The sequence below is a fragment of the Pongo pygmaeus genome, chromosome 1 (assembly GCF_028885625.2).
Source record: "Pongo pygmaeus isolate AG05252 chromosome 1, NHGRI_mPonPyg2-v2.0_pri, whole genome shotgun sequence".
Lineage (NCBI taxonomy): Eukaryota > Metazoa > Chordata > Mammalia > Primates > Hominidae > Pongo > Pongo pygmaeus.
Genome location: NC_072373.2, coordinates 47527050 through 47543688, shown reverse-complemented (window position 1 = coordinate 47543688; position 16639 = coordinate 47527050). Strand labels below are relative to the sequence as shown.

The 16639-nt window shown below is 44.6% G+C and overlaps 1 protein-coding gene across 1 annotated transcript; it reads left to right on the top strand.

The window, feature by feature from the left end:
* On the top strand, positions 1 to 14986 carry TIMM17A (translocase of inner mitochondrial membrane 17A). Its single transcript, XM_054462444.2, has 6 exons — positions 1 to 266; positions 2010 to 2109; positions 2240 to 2303; positions 8355 to 8483; positions 10167 to 10277; positions 14104 to 14986. The coding sequence occupies exons 1-6, from the start codon at positions 241 to 243 to the stop codon at positions 14187 to 14189; spliced, it is 516 nt and encodes a 171-aa protein (XP_054318419.1). The 5' UTR covers positions 1 to 240; the 3' UTR covers positions 14190 to 14986.
* Positions 14987 to 16639: the final 1653 nt, after the last annotated feature.

Below are 16639 nucleotides of genomic sequence, written 5' to 3'. Positions count from 1 at the left end.
TCCCCACCCACACAGCCGGGACTCGCGGCCTTTGAGGACGTGGGCAGGGCCAGTCTCGCCTCGCCGGGGCCAATGCCCCAACCACACGCTGTCCACAGGAGTCCTGGCTCCCATTGGCTGTAGCGAGAAACGGTGAACCAATGCTTATAGACCTTAACGCCCTCCTCTCGGGATCACTTCCGCCTCTGGGGTCAGGCTCCGCCCAGCTTGCCCGGCATCACTCGCGGCGTTGGAGTCAAGATGGAAGAGTACGCGCGAGAGCCTTGGTGAGCCTCACCGCTGTCTTTGCATTTTTCTTACCCCCCTGCCCACTGCCCTCCTTCTCCCTTGTCCAGGCTCCCAAGGTGCAAGCCAGACTCAACCGCAGCCTCGTCGACTTGGGCCTGGTAACTGTGGGCAGTGCGGTCTTTCGCGGCCAGTCGGCTTCTTAGCTCTGTATTCAGTACCTCCCCGGCCGCGTGAGCCTCCCTCTCCCAACCCAGCACCCATGTGACCTTGTGATGGATGGTAAAGAGGTCCAGACTTGAGTTTGATAGAACCTCGGAACCTCCTCCCAACGCAGGGCGTAATCGACTTTATGCGGGGCCAGTTATAATCCCCTCTGTTCGCCGAGGTGACCTTGGGCGCGTCCCTCTTTCTCGCCTTGCTCAGTTCCTGCGTTGAGGAACTGAAGAATAGGCATTTGAGGGAGTGTCATTCTTGAGGTTTTACTTGGATCATGATATGTGTCCACAGAGTGAAGCATTTTAAATGAATGGAACATAGATTTTAGCCAAGGGGTCTAGATAAACTTCTTTATTGCGTGGGGCCTTGTTTTTCTCCTTGGAATTCTTTCTTGAGGGTAGAGGGGGACAAAAATTACCTGGGAAATAGGAAGAGGTAATAGCATGTGTTCTCTGAAAAGCCATGGACAGAAATTCATTCTTTCATCCAGCGTTTATTGAGTATGAATAAACCAGACACATAGATAATTATAAAATGATGTAATTGCTGTCGGAAGTCTCAGGTTGCCAGAGTTTAAAGTTTCTAGGGTCATAGGTAAAAAATCAAATCTTGATATTTCGGTTAATCATTTGTTTTATTGTGTAAGAGCAACAACCAAGATGTCCTCAATTTGTGAAAGTGCCCAGGACCTTGAATTATTACTCTGCTATCCTAGCCTTGTTGCATGTTTTGTGTTCCCCTCTCCCACAGATAGCATACAAAATATAAGTTTTAGGGTCTCCTGGCTCTTCAAACTTATTTTCTTCAAAGCAGTTATCCTCCATTCTGGATTGTGCTCAGATACGTAGGACTCAGCACACTGTAAATAGCTGTTTGATGTACTATAATGACACAGGTTAGCAGAGGGTTAAAATATTTAACTATGTTAAGTTAAATATCTTAGTAAAATAAGGCCGGGCTTGGTGGTTCACGCCTGTAATCCCAGCACTTTGGAAGGCTGAGGCAGATCACGAGGTCAGGAGTTCAAGATCAGCCTGGCCAATATGGTGAAACCCCGTCTCTACTAAAAATACAAGTATTTGCCAGGCGTGGTGGCACGCGCCTGTAGTCCCAGCTACTTGGGAGGCTGAGGCAGGAGAACCACTTGAACCCAGGAGACGGAGGTTGCAGTGAGCCAAGATTGCGCCATTGCACTCCAGCCTGGGTGACAGAGTGAGACTCCATCTCAAAAAAACAAAAAAACAAACAAAAAAAAACTTAGAAAAATAATGGGTTTTCATTTACCAAATCATTAGGTAGCCCCTTTGCTTTCTCTTAGTACATATGCCCTGAAACAATATAATCAGTTACCTGGTTATCTTTGTAGTCAAAACTGCTTTGATTTTTTTGACTGCCCTGTTTGATTACAGCATTTCCTCAAGTCATTTTATAGGCCAAATATTTATTGGTTGCAGTGGGTCCTGCAGTATAATCTGTTCCATTATAATCCTTACTATATTGGCAAAGAAGGTTTTATGGTTTGTGAATGAGAAATATGGTCATCTTTTTTTCCCCCCTGTTCTTAGCCCATGGCGAATTGTGGATGACTGTGGTGGGGCCTTTACGATGGGTACCATTGGTGGTGGTATCTTTCAAGCAATCAAAGGTTTTCGCAATTCTCCAGTGGTAAGTGGGTGAATGGTCTTATTTTATCATCACTTGCAACTTGGGTTTGATGATATTACTGGTGGTCCCATCAGTGGCTTAGAAATGTACTTCTAATATATTTTTTGTTGCTTCCTTTTTTTTGTTATAGGGAGTAAACCACAGACTACGAGGGAGTTTGACAGCTATTAAAACCAGGGCTCCACAGTTAGGAGGTAAGCAGAATTTTCATTTTAACTGACCTATTTTTTTCTGTTTATTTGAAGATAGAGCTATTTTTATATTTAGATTACAACAATTAGTGACTTTAGTTTGGTCTAACAGTTTGTCATAAACATATATCCCTATAGTTTCTTCTTGATTTGTAGTTTGTTTGAAAAATTAACCTGAATTATGATACCCATTTGAAAATCTTGTCTCTGTCCTTCAGATACTCAGTGATTTTTTTTTTTCCTTCTCCAAAAGAAAGACAGTTATTTAAAGCTCAGGTTTGAGGCCGGGCGTGGGGCTCACGCCTGTAATCCCAGCACTTTGGGAGGCCAAGGTGGGCAGATCACCTGAAGTCGGGAGTTTGAGACCAGCCTGGCCAACATGGAGAAACCCCATCTCTACTAAAAATACAAAATTAACCCAGCATGGTGGCGCATGCCTGTAATCCCAGCTACTCAGGAGGCTGAGGCAGGAGAATCACTTGAACCCGGGAGGCGGAGGTTGCAGTGAGCCAAGATCACGCCATTGCACTCCAGCCTGGGCAACAAGAGCAAAACTCAGTCTCAAAAAAAAAAAAAACCTCAGGTTTGTGAGTCAGGACCGATAGCTTCTGAGGTAACATAAAGCTGAAGAGAACGTGATCTGAAGGATTGGAGTTTCATGCAGGAGAAACCCATCAAGCCAATTGGGCTCTTCTCCAAGGTTAGCTTTGGGACATTGTGCAGAGGTCATTGCAAAATTTGAAAAGATTCTATTCATTGTACTTTGTAAACTTGGTTATTCAGAAGCTGGGAAAAGGGAGGTGACAAAAAATGTTTGTAGGTTATATTCACTTACAAAGGTATAGTCAGGGTTGGGCGCAATGGCTCACGCCAATAATCCCAGCAGTTTGGGAGGCTGAGTTAGGCAGATAGCTTGAGCTCAGGAGTTCGAGACCAGCCTGGGCAGCACGGCTGCCCATTTCCCCAGAAAAATGCAAAAATTAGCCAGGTGTTGGGGTATGTGCCTGTGGTCCCAGCTACTAGGGAGGCTGACGTGGACGGATCACTTGAACCCATGAGGTTGAGGCTGCAGTGAGATTGCACCACTGCACTCCAGCCTGGGTGACAGAGACCCTGTCTCAAACAGCAACAAAAACAAACAACACAAGGGTATAGTTAGATTGGAGAGACCGTATATAAGACATGAAAAAATCTTAATACTTCAGTCGTTCCTTAGAAGTTTTGGGTATCAAAATAATCTTCTCTTTGCTTTTCTTAACTCTCACAGTAATGAAGAAGTTAGTACTATTATTATCTCCCATTTTCCAGATGAGGAAATTTAGGCCCTGAGGGTTGAGGTAATGTTGTATCTTTTTCCTTTTTTCCCTGTGTAATAATTATCTGCCCTGGAAAGTAATTAGTAACTAATTTCTCTTTGTTTTGGTGTTGGTGATTATTGTGTTATTCAAGAATGTTGAGTGGTATTAAAAAGTTCACACCAAACCCAGAACCTCTAGTATATGCAGAAGCCATATAGGATTTTGCTTGTTTTTTGAGAGGCTGCTTCTATCACCTTATGCATTTTCAGTGAGTTAAAATACCATCAGATAACTGTCACTGCCAAAAGAAGCCTGTGAAGACATAGCAACTAAATTATTAGCTGGACCTGGTGGTGCATGCCTGTAGTCCCACCTACTCGGGAGGCTGACGCAGGAGAATCTCTTGAACCCAGGAGGTGGAGATTGCAGTGAGCCGAGATTGCGCCACTACACTCCAGCCGGGGTGACAGAGCAAGACTCTGTCTCTAAAAAATAAAATAAAAGGGCTGGGCGCAGTGGCTCACGCCTGTAATCCCAACACTTTGAGAGGCCAAGGCGGGTGGATCACGAGGTCAGGAGTTTGAGACCAGCCTGGCCAACATGGTGAAACCCCATGTCTACTAAAAATACAAAAATTAGCTGGGCATGGTGGCACGTGCCTGTAATCCCAGCTACTCAGGAGGCTGAGGCAGGAGAATCGCTTGAACCCAGGAGGTGGAGGTTGCAGTGAGCCAAGATTGTGCCATTGGACTCCAGCCTGGGTGACAGAGTGAGACTCTGTCTCAATAAATAAATAAATAAATAAATAAAATTAAAAACTAAATGTAGGCCGGGCGCGGTGGCTCACAACTGTAGTCCCAGCACTTTTGGAGGCCGAGGCAGGTGGATCACAAGGTGAGGAGAGCGAGACCATCCTGGCTAACATGGTGAAACCCCATCTCTACTAAAAATACTAAAAATACAAAAAAAATTAGCTGGACATGGTGACGGGCGCCTGTAGTCCCAGCTCCTCGGGAGGCTGAGGCACGAGAATGGCTGAACCCGGGAGGCGGAACTTGCAGTGAGCCCAGATCGCGCCACTGTACTCCAGCCAGGGTGACAGCGAGACTCTGTCTCAAAATAAATAAATAAATAAAAATAAATGTAATGTGGTACTGTGGAACAGAAAAAGGACATTAACAAACTAAGGAAATCTGAATTAAGTATGGACTTCAGTTAATAGTAATGTGTCGGCCGGGCACAGTGGCTCACACCTGTAATCCCAGCACTTTGGGAGGCTGAGGCAGTAGATTACCTAAGGTCGGGAGTTTGAGACCATCCTGGCCAACGTGGTGAAACCCGCATCTGTACTAAAAATACACCAATTAGCCGGGTGTGGTGGCAGGCACCTGTAATCCTAGCTACTCGGGAGACTGAGGGAGAAGAATTGCTTGAGCCTGGGAGGCAGAGTTTGTAGTGAGCCGAGATTGTGCCATTGCACTCTAGCCTGGGCAACAGAGCAAGACTCTGTCTCAAAAAAAAAAAAAAAATGATAGTAATGTGTCAATATTGGGTCATTAGTTGTGACAGATGCTCCATGCTAATGTAGATGTTGGTAATAGGGAAAAACTGGAAGAGTTTATTTTTTCTTACAAAGCACGGTGAAATAGAGGAAGAGCGAGTGGTGATATGAGTGAATTGGAATTATCCATTTCAAATCCTTGAGGTTAGCCTTTTTTAGGAAGCTATTGAGAAGTTTTTATGGTATTTTAAATTCTAAAAATACTAGGATGATGATTTTATTCATTTGGTGAGCATTTACTAAGGTATTCAGATCAAGTTGCAGGGAGGGACAGGCAGTATGGGAAAATCATAGTTGTGTTCTGAAAGGTGTTATATTTTCTTTATTTTTTTTTTTTTTGAGATAGGGTCACCCAGGCTGGAGTGTGGTGGCACAATCTTGGCTCACTGCAACCTCCGCCTCCCAGGTTCAAGTGATTCTCCCGCCTCAGCCTCCTGAGTAGCTGGGATTATAGGCATGCGCCACCATAGCCGGGATAACTTTTGTATTTTTAGTAAAGACGAGGTTTTACCATATTGGTCAGGCAGGTCTTGAACTCCCTACCTCAGGTGATCTGCCTACCTCAGCATCCCAAAGTGCTGAGATTACAGGCATGAGCCACCACGCCCGGACTTAGGTCTTATATTTTCTTTTCTTTTTTTTTTTTTTTTTTTGAAACGGAATTTCACTCTTGTTGCCCAGGCTAGAATGCAATGGCGCAGTCTTGGCTCACGTCAACTTCCGCCTCTCCGGTTCAAGCGATTCTCTATCCTCAGCCTCCCAAGTAGCTGGGATTACAGGCGCATGCCGCTGCTCCTGGCTAAGGTTTTTGTATTTTAGTGGAGGTGGGGTTTCACCATGTTGCCCAGGCTGGTCTCGAACTCTTGAGCTCAGGCAGTCCACCCGTCTTGGTCTCCCGAAGTGCTAGGATTACAGGTGTGAGCCATCCTGCCCAGCCCAGGTCTTATATTTTCATAGAAAAAATAAGATAGGATTTTGACATGTCCCTTTTATTCTTTGACCACTTTCTTGCATTTTGGAAGAAGACATTTCAGGCTCATCTTGTACTTTTCATGCCCTAGCTGTGGGCAGGGCAGCTTTTCCTGTTGTAGCCATTTCTCCAAAGAGCCCCAGTTCCTTTTAGTTGAGAATGGTATTTAGGGCCAGAAGTGGTAGCTCACACCTGTAATCCCAGCACTTTGGGAGGCCAAGGCAGGAGAATGGCTTGAGCCCAGGAGTTCAACACCCTTGACAACTTAAGAGAGAATGCCTCTCTACAAAAAAATTTTTTAAAAGAAAAGAAAAATCAAGAATGGTATACAATCTATATTTCTGTTTATCTATACATATTGAAAATCACAACTTTATATTGATATCTCATATTTCCAATTCAGCCCCACAGCATTCATTGTTTTCTTCCTTTTCATATGTATACCTGCCTTCTTAACCTGCTTGGGCTATGGTACCCCACAACAGGCTGCCCTTTGTCAGGGTATACTCTGACACTCCATGCCAGGCTGCCTTCCTTGAGAATCTCTCTCTTGTTTAGGCTCTAAAACCTTGTTCTAGGGTGTCCAGGTGTATAGACATTCGCCTCATCTGGCTCTGGATCCTCACACCAGGCTACCCTTTATGGATCTCCTCATCCTGCTTAGACTCAAACTCTCCATTTCATCAGTAGCCAAAACTTATTCTGGCAGTGATTCTCAGGGGAAGGGTCTCCTGAGATTTTAGGCTCTCATGAGGAAATGGGAGGGTCTTGTCAGAAAATTTTAGTGAGGTAATTCTAATATAACTAGATGTCATAGCTCTCTCCCAAGGCATAGAATTACTGAGTTAGAAGAAATAACTGGTTTATTTTTACATAGGATGTGATGTCTAATATTGGACTAAAAATGAGGATGCTTATGCTATACTCCATTGGTACTATCCACTGGATTTATTTATTTATTTTTTGAGACGGAGTCTCGCTCTGTCACCCAGGCTGGAGCGCAGTGGTGCGAACTTGGCTCACTGCAAGTTCTGCCTCCTGGGTTCACACTATTCTCCTGCCTCAGCCTCCAGAGTAGCTGGGACTACAGGTGCCCGCCATCACACCTGGCTAATTTTTTTTGTATTTTTTAGTAGAGACGGGGGTTTCATCGTGTTGGCCAGGATGGTCTCGATCTTCTGACCTCATGATCTGCCTGCCTCGGCCTCCCAAAGTGCTGGGGGATTGTAGGCGTGAGCTACCACACCTGGCTGTTTTTGTATTTAGATAGAGTTTAAGTGCAAAATAATCTGCTGATTTAAGACTGTTTTAAATTCATATCTGAGGAATAAAGGATGGACAGGCAATTTCCATCCCTTTGATGTTCCATAATTCTAGCTATTTATATCATTCATTTGCCCCTTCAGCATGTATTGGCTTACACCTGTAATACATTCCAGAATAGCTGGATTTCTTTTGTTTTCCCATCGGTGATTTTCATAGAGTAGATGCTCAATGACATATAATGAAGAAAGGCCAAAAATAGAGGTAAGTAAAGCTATGAAAGAAAAGGAGAACGAAAGAGGAAGCAGAGTAGTTTGATTTTGTTTATTGCTGCTTAAACCAGAGAGATATGTTGTTCTGGAAGGATGATTTGCTTGTTTTTACACACATGCAGCCTGACTCTTTTAGGCTTGGCTTATTTCTTTTTTGTTTGTTTGAGATAGAGTGTCGCTCTTGTTGTCCAGGCTGGAGTGCAGTGGCACGATCTCAGCTCACTGCAACCTCTGTCTCCTGGGTTCAAGTGATTCTCCTGCCTCAGCCTCACCAGTAGCTGGGATTACAGGTGCTCGCCACCACACCCGGCTAATTTTTACATTTTTAGTAGAGGCGGGGTTTCGCCATGTTAGCCAGGCTGGTCTTGAACTCCTGGCCTCAGGTGATCCACCCACTGCAGCCTCCCAAAGTGCTGGGATTACAGGTGTGAGCCATGGTACCCGGCTGGCTTATTTCTCTTAGGCTTTGGGCCATTGCTAATTTTCCAGCTGATATATGATACAATCCAGCTTTATTCAAAAGATAAGTATTCTAACTCTTGTTCAGTGTTTATTCAAATTTGTGTTTGCATGTATTTGTTTGGACTATAAGTTTTGAGACTGTAGTGAGTGTTGTTTTTGACTATAATATTTTAAATAGAATATGAAATTTAAATTAGTGTTTGCTTGTTTCTTTTTACAATAAAATAGGTAGCTTTGCAGTTTGGGGAGGGCTGTTTTCCATGATTGACTGTAGTATGGTTCAAGTCAGAGGAAAGGAAGATCCCTGGAACTCCATCACAAGTGGTGCCTTAACGGGAGCCATATTGGCAGCAAGAAGTAAGTAGTCATTATAGACACACTAGTAGAAGCCACACTTTTAGGAAAATCTCATCTGCCTTAATTGAATGACATCAGTAATATATATAACAGATTATTGACCAGGCACATTGGCTCATGACTATAATTCCATCACTTGGGAGGCTGAGGCAGGTAGATTGCATGAGCCCAGGAGCTCTTAAGATCAGATATAGGGAGACCTGGTTTCTACAAAAAAAAGTTTTAATTAGCTGGGTGTGTGGGTGCATGCCTATAGTCCCAGCTACTCATGAGGCAGAGGCAGGAGGATCACTTGAGCCACCGCACTCTGGCCTGGGCAACAGAGTGAGACCTTGCTTCAAAAATGATAATAATTATAAAACTAAGCATTGTTTAATTTGGCGTAGCACAAATATACAAATATACAGTATATGGTGATTTGAAAAAAAAGTAAGGGGATCTATTTATTTGGAATATTTGAGAATGAAAGAGCATGGAATTCTAACCCATATATTACAGTGGTTGAGAGCACTTCAGGTCCCAGTTCTGCCATTAGCTGTATGACTGGTCAGTTTACCAAACTTTTTATGCTATAATTTCTTCACCAATAATCTGGAGTTAATTAATAATTATACCTGCCATATAGAGTTGTTATGAATAAGGAACTTAGAACCATCTTCTGGATCCTCAGGACAGAGAGCAAACCAGAATTCCATTGAGCTTACTGGTTTAGACCAAGGGATTTGCAAACTATTTCTGTAAAGGCCAGATAGTGAATATTTTAGGCTTTGTGGGCTGTGTGGTCTTTGTCATAGCTACCTAAATCTGCTGTCATAGCATGAAAGCAGCCATGGATAATACATAAACGAAACAGTATGGCTGTGTTTCAGTAAAACTTTATTTATTTATTTATTTTATTTCATTTTATTTATTTTTTTGAGACGGAGTCTTACTCTGTCACCCAAGCTGGAATGCAGTGGTGCGATCTCCGCTCACTGCAAGCTCTGCCTCCCGGGTTCAAGCAATTCTCCTGCCTCAGCCTCCTGAGTAGCTGGGACTACAGGTGTGTACCACCATGCCTGGCTAATTTTTTGTATTTTTAGTGGAGACGGGGTTTCACCGTGTTAGCCAGGATGGTCTCGATCTCCTGATCTCATGATCCACCCACCTCGGCCTCCCAAAGTGCTGGGATTACGGGCGTGAGCCACTGCACCCGGCCCTGTTTATTTATTTATTTTCTTGAGACGGAGTCTTACTCTGTCACCCAGGCTAGAGTGCAGTGGCACAATCTCGGCTCACTGCAACCTCTGCTTCCTGGGTTCAAGCAATTCTCCTGCCTCAGCCTCCTGAGAAACTGGGACTACAGGTGCCCACCACCACGTCAGGCTAATTTTTGTATTTTTGGTAGAGACGGGGTTTCACCATGTTGGCCAGGCTGGTCTCGAACTCCTGACCTCGTGATCTGCCCGCCTCAGCCTCCCAAAGTGCTGGGATTTACGGCCTTTCAGTAAAACTTTATTTACAAAAATAGGCAGTGGGTGGCCTGTGGGCGGCTGTAGTTTACTGACTCTGGGTCTTAGGCAATAAGAAAGAGTTTGGGAGTTGGGGGAGCATGTCGCCATATGGACAGTTCTCTTCTTTACTATCTCTTACAGTAAACTCGATTTCTGTAAAAAATAATCTCTTTGTTATTAATGTCTTCAGATGGACCAGTGGCCATGGTTGGGTCAGCCGCAATGGGTGGCATTCTCCTAGCTTTAATTGAAGGAGCTGGTATCTTGTTGACAAGATTTGCCTCTGCACAGTTTCCCAATGGTGAGTGTTTTTGCTTGAAACTATAGCTCAAACATTTTGGAATGGTTTTCTGATGTTAAGAAAGAACATACTTTGTCTGATAAAATGTATGGTATGTATTAACATGCTGTGGTTCATGAGGACTGTGATAATAGGTAAAAAATGAACATGTTATATTTAGCCACAATAACAAAAATTTTTTGTATAAATTTGCTGTTGATCTTTATCGTACTTAGGGTTTATCAGTGCTCATGTATTGCAAGAAATGTCTGATCATTTTAAAGGGACTTGAAGAATGGTTCTGCAGATGTGTAACAATCATGATGGTCAATTGACAATTTAGTATTGTACATCTACATGCCAGACACTGTTTCAGGTAGTGAACAGGACAGTCCCTGCCCTCAAGGAGTTACATTCTAGTAGGGGGAGACAGACTAACACATTAACAGATAAATTAGCTTATTTTAGATAATGTTGCTTGTTTTGAAGAAGAGAGTAGTGGAAAGTGACTCATATTTGGGAAGGTCACTTTAGGGTTCACAGTAGAAGTATCTTAGGAAATGTGTTAGCCCGGCTAATTTTTATATTGGTTTAATTTGTTGCCTGTTGTTCCTCCTATCTGATACATAGGGTAATAATTAAATTGTGGGCTGAATGATGATTACATGGTTATAAAATGTGCTCTCAGCTGATTAGCCAGGCATAATGGCTCACACCTATAGTCCTAGCTACTCAGGAGGCACGAGAATCAGTTGAACCTGGGAGGTGGAGGTTGCAGTGAGCCAAGATCACACCACTGCACTCTAGGCTGGTCGATGGAGCGAGATTCTGTCTCAAAATGAAACAAACAGAAAACTTCTATCAAGATGGTGCATTCCTGTAGTTCCAGCTACTCAGGAGGCAACTCACTTGAACCCAGGAGTTTAAGGCCAGCCTGGGCAACAGAGCAAGATCCCATCTCTTAAAAAAAAATTTCAGTGTCTAAATGAAAATATCCCTTGACAGTGGAAGGATGCAGAAAGATATTGTGAGGTGGCCAGGCACGGTGGCTCATACCTGTAATCCCAGCATTTTGGGAGACTGAGGCAGGTGGATCACTTGAGGTCAGGAGTTTTGAGAGCAGCCTGGCCAACGTGGTGAAACCCCGTCTCTACTAAAAATACAAATTAGCAGGGCATGGTGGCACACGCCTGTAATCCCAGCTACTCGGGAGGCTGAGGTACAAGAGTCACTTGAACCTGGGAGGCGGAGATTGCAGTGAGCTGAGGTTACGCCTTTGCACTCCAGCCTGGGCAACAGAGCAAGACTTGGTCTCAAAATATATATATATATGTGTGTATATATATATATATATATGTGTGTGTGTGTATATATATATATATATGTATATATATATGTATATATATATAATATATACATATATATATACATATATATAGTGAGGATAATAGTAGTGAAAATTTGACCTGGCATTTGGGAAAGAAATACGTAGAATAGTGAGACATGTTGAAAATTATTTTTGGAGCTTGGAAAAGATTCAGCATAAAGTTAGGAATAGATCATACATCCCAATTTGCTTTGATTTCCCTGAGGCACCTAGCAAGAGATTCAGTATCTTTTTGGCACAATTTTCAAGTGCACTGCTCGTTAAATGGCAGTGAGTAATCTAGATGACCCTGCAGACCCTCTCACCTTCTGTTTGTTTTTCATTCCTTACTTCTGAGTTAGCACTCTGTTGTGATGGTCACTTTCCAATTTTGTTTTGACTGCTTCAGTGTGAAAGACTTTACATAAAACATCAAAACAGTTCCATATTCGCAGAAATTCAGAAGTGGATATAGCAAAAACTTAAATAGTTACATTGTCTCATAGAAATTAGCCTTGAGTACTTTGTTTTAGGCTTTTTTCCTCAGAGGGAATCTGCTTTTTATTTTATTTATTTATTTTAATTTTTTTTGAAACAGAATCTCTGTGACCCAGGCTGGAGTGTAGTGGTGCAATCTTAGCTCACTGCAGCCTTGACCTCCTGGGCTCAGGCGATCCTCCCACCTCAGCCTCTTGAGCAGCTGGGACTATAGGTGTGCACCGCCATGCCCGGCTAATTTTTATATTTTTTGTAGAGATGAGGTCTCTGCCCAGGCTGATCCTGAACTCCTGGGCTCAAGTGATCCTCCTGCCTCGGCCTCCCAAAGTGCTGGGATTACAGGGGTGAGCCACCGCGCCCAGCTGGAATCTCCTTTTGAGTAATTAAAACTCAGCATTTATATAGAAGCAGCCTAAAAGAGGTGCATTTATTTTTAGACAGGAGATGTGTTTCTGAAAAGCTGTGTAGAGGGGAAATCTTTGAAAACTTAATCATATTTTTCCAGTGAACTTACATGAAAAAGTTTGTCTTGTTTTGTTTTTGAGACAGAGTCTCGCTCTGTCGCCCAGGCTGGATTGCAGTGGCGCATTCTCAGCTTACTGCACCCTCCGCCTCCGGGGTGCAAGCAATTCTTCTGTCTCAGCCTCCTGAGTAGCTGGGACTACAGGTACGCAACATCACGCCTGGCTAATTTTTTTTTGCATTTTTTAGTAGAGACGCAGTTTCACCGTATTGGCCAGGCTGGTCTCGAATTCCTGACCTCGTGATCCGCCCGCCTTGACCTCCCAAAGTGCTGGGAATGTGAGCCATCGTGCCCAGTGAAAAAGTTTTTAAAACAGTGGAAAAAGATTAGACAGAACTGTATTTAAATGGCAACAGTGGTTTTCATTGGCTTATCTTTTTTTGTAGTTTTTTTTTTTTAAACAGAGTCTTGCTCTGTCTCGCAGGCTGGAGTGCAATGGCGCGATCTCTTCTCACTGCAACCTCCACCTCCCAGGTTCAAGTGATTCTCCTGCCTCAGCTCCTGAGTAATTGGGATTACAGACACTCACCACCATGCCTGGCTAATTTTCATATTTTCAGTAGAGACGGGGTTTCACCATGTTGTCCTGACCTCAGGTGATCTGCCCGCCTCAGCCTTCCAAAGTGCTGAGATTACAGGCGAGAGCCACTGCGCCCGGCCCCGGCTTATCTTTTTTACCTAGTATCTTCTCAAGTTTTCTGTAATTAACAGATAGTTGCATTTATAGTGAAGTAAAAATATATGAGTGAAACACTTTGAAAACTTCAGAGAATTCTACCACTGCCCTCTTTCTCTCTTCCTTCCAGATATTTGTTAGTCTACTTCAGTTTTTCTTAAAGGAGAAAAGATTGATTCATCCCCTAAAAGTCTTTTTTTTGTTGTTTTTTAAAGCCACTTTGTTTTTCTTAGTTCACAGGCTCTCCTATCCTTTGAAAATGAAAACTGCAAGACTTTGTTCTACAGCAAGCTAGGGGGTATCTTCCCATTTCAGAGCTCATTCCCTACTTAATTGGTTATATGAATTGGATTACCAAGTTCTCTTAAAACATGACTAAGCTACTTATACTTTGTGAAAATAATTTTAAATAGCTACTGAAAAATATGACAAGAAGTGGGAGAAACTCTTCTAATCTTGATATATGGCAGCTTGTTACAGCAATTGCTTTAAAAAGTTGAAGTTTGCTTCTTGCTATAATTAATCCGTCTGACTTTCCTAGCATAGTGTTTGAGAACTGTTCATTCTGGAGCATAGCAAGCCAGTCTGTCATATGTTATACCAAATTTGAAGGTTCTCTAGTACTTTTATGGGAATTAGGCAGATCTAGAAAGAAATTAGGGTTATAGCTTTAATTTAGCACATTTTTTTTTGTTGTTGATTGATCTACTCTCTATAGAGACTTGTTCTTTTTAATAATATAATATTCAGGTGATTTTTAATCCTTTTTATTTCTCACTTGCAGGACCTCAATTTGCAGATGACCCCTCCCAGTTGCCTTCAACTCAGTTACCTTCCTCACCTTTTGGAGACTATCGACAATATCAGTAGGACTTCTTTCCTAGGATTTCTTTAACAGAACGAGTTGTAGTTCGAGAAGGATTTCAGAAGATCAAGTTACAGTCTGTTTGTAAAACCATAGGTGGGACAGCTATGGCCAATAGGCTATAAAGAGACATTTAGCACTTTTTTCTATTTAAAGGAACAAGCGGGGAGGGGTGCTAAAAGATAATACATTTATTTATTCACACTTGAATTGCATTTGTGATCAAAATAAATGTTTAAATCGCTAAAGGAAAATACAGTAAGTGCTTGAAAGATGAAGGACCAAAGGGCCAAAAAACAGTGAAATATGATCATCATCTCCTTGGGGACTTCTCTGCCTGGTTTTCTGTGTTCTGTTATTCAAACAATAAAAAGCTGGTGGAACTTACTCTTTCTTTTAAGATAAGTTGTAGACTTCGACGTTTCATGCTTATGTACTTCAAATAATGCATGTTTTATAGTTAGTCCCTCATCACTTGAAGTGACTTCTGAGAATTATGCAGAGTCAACATGGATCATTTCACAGTGAGATGCTTTACGGATTGAAGGATATGGTAAAATATTTATACTTTTACTTTGAAAGTAAAATATACTATGTCTTGGTTTTGAGGATATTGGATACAAAACTCTCTTCCTTTAGGGCCACTGAGTCTTGATTCCTGATCATCAGAAATTTCACCAGAAACAACTTGCTTCCAATATACCCAATTCTATATGAAGAATTCATGGAGAGTGTACTGTCACTGGAAGAGTTTAGTGTTTCTTGTATGCTTGAAAATAAAGTATGTACTGTTTTGAATGTGTTCCAAGTCCTCTGCATAAACGATGTATTTTGGGGTCTGGAAAATGGATGAGCACTTCAGAACAGGTCATTTTCCTGATATTGGAAGTGACATGTGGCCCTATAGGAGGCATGATGTTAGTTAATTACACATTTGCCTACATCTGTGGGAAATGGAGAACAAAGCCATGTAGGTACTGTAAACACACGTTTATCTTTTGGCCCAATGGCATACATACGGTAGGCATTTAATTACTGATTGTGTTTGGATAATTTGGGAATTTTTTACTGTGGTAAAATATACATAAAATAATATGTATTAACCATTTGTAAGTATAATTCAGTGGCATTGAAATACAGTCACAATGGCTCCCTCTCCCTCTCCCCACTTCTTTCTTCGGTCTCCCTCTGTTGCCGAGGCTGGACTGTACTGCCGTGATCTCAGGTCGCTGCAACCTCCCTGCCTCGGGCTCCTGTGATTCTGCCTCGGCCTGCCGAGTGCCTGGGATTGCAGGCGCGTGCCGCCACGCCTGACTGGTTTTTGTATTTTTGGTGGAGATGGGGTTTCGCCGTGTTGACTGGGCTGGTCTCCAGCTCCTGGCCTCGAGTGATCTGCCCGCCTCGGCCTCCCGAGGTGCTGGGATTGCAGACGGAATCTCGCTCACTCGATGCTCAATGTTGCCCAGGCTGGAGTGCAGTGGCGTGATCTCGGCTCGCTACAACCTCCACCTCCCAGCCGCCTGCCTTGGCCTCCCAAAGTGCTGAGATTACAGCCTCTGCCCGGCTGCCACCCCGTCTAGGAAGTGAGGAGCGTCTCTGCCTGGCCGCCCATCGTCTGGGATGTGAGGAGCCCCTCTGCCGGGCCGCCCCGTCTGGGAAGTGAGGAGCGCCTCTGCACGGCTACCCCGTCTGGGAAGTGAGGAGCGCCTCTGCCCGGCCGCCCCGTCTGGGAGGTGAGGAGCGCCTCTGCCCGGCCGCCCATCGTCTGGGAAGTGAGGAGCGCCTCTGCCCGGCCGCCCACCGTCTGGGATGTGAGGAGCACCTCTACCCGGCCGCCCCGTCTGGGAGGTGAGGAGCGCCTCTGCCCCGCCACCCATCGTCTGGGAAGTGAGGAGCGTCTGGGAAGTGAGGAGCGCCTCTGCCCGGCCGCCCCGTCTGGGAAGTGAGGAGCGCCTCTGCCCGGCCGCCCCGTCTGGGAGGTGAGGAGCGCCTCTGCCCGGCCGCCCCGTCTGGGAGGTGAGGAGCGCCTCTGCCCGGCCGCCCCGTCTGGGAGGTGAGGAGCGCCTCTGCCCGGCCGCCCCGTCTGGGAGGTGAGGAGCGCCTCTGCCCGGCCGCCCCGTCTGGGAGGTGAGGAGCGCCTCTGCCCGGCCGCCCCGTCTGGGAGGTGAGGAGCGCCTCTGCCCGGCCGCCCCGTCTGGGAGGTGAGGGCCTCTGCCCGGCCGCCCCGTCTGGGAGGTGAGGAGCGCCTCTGCCCGGCCGCCCCGTCTGGGAGGTGAGGAGCGCCTCTGCCCGGCCGCCCCGTCTGGGAGGTGAGGAGCGCCTCTGCCCGGCCGCCCCGTCTGGGAGGTGAGGAGCGCCTCTGCCCGGCCGCCCCGTCTGGGAGGTGAGGAGCGCCTCTGCCCGGCCGCCCCGTCTGGGAGGTGAGGAGCGCCTCTGCCCGGCCGCCCCGTCTGGG

Bases quoted from the DNA above. Each gene is read 5' to 3' on its own strand.
- TIMM17A (XM_054462444.2), top strand. From the start codon at position 241: ATGGAAGAGTACGCGCGAGAGCCTTG. The intron at 267-2,009 runs GTGAGCCTCACC...CCCTGTTCTTAG, and splicing joins GAGTACGCGCGAGAGCCTTG to CCCATGGCGAATTGTGGATG. The intron at 2,304-8,354 runs GTAAGCAGAATT...ACAATAAAATAG, and splicing joins CAGGGCTCCACAGTTAGGAG to GTAGCTTTGCAGTTTGGGGA.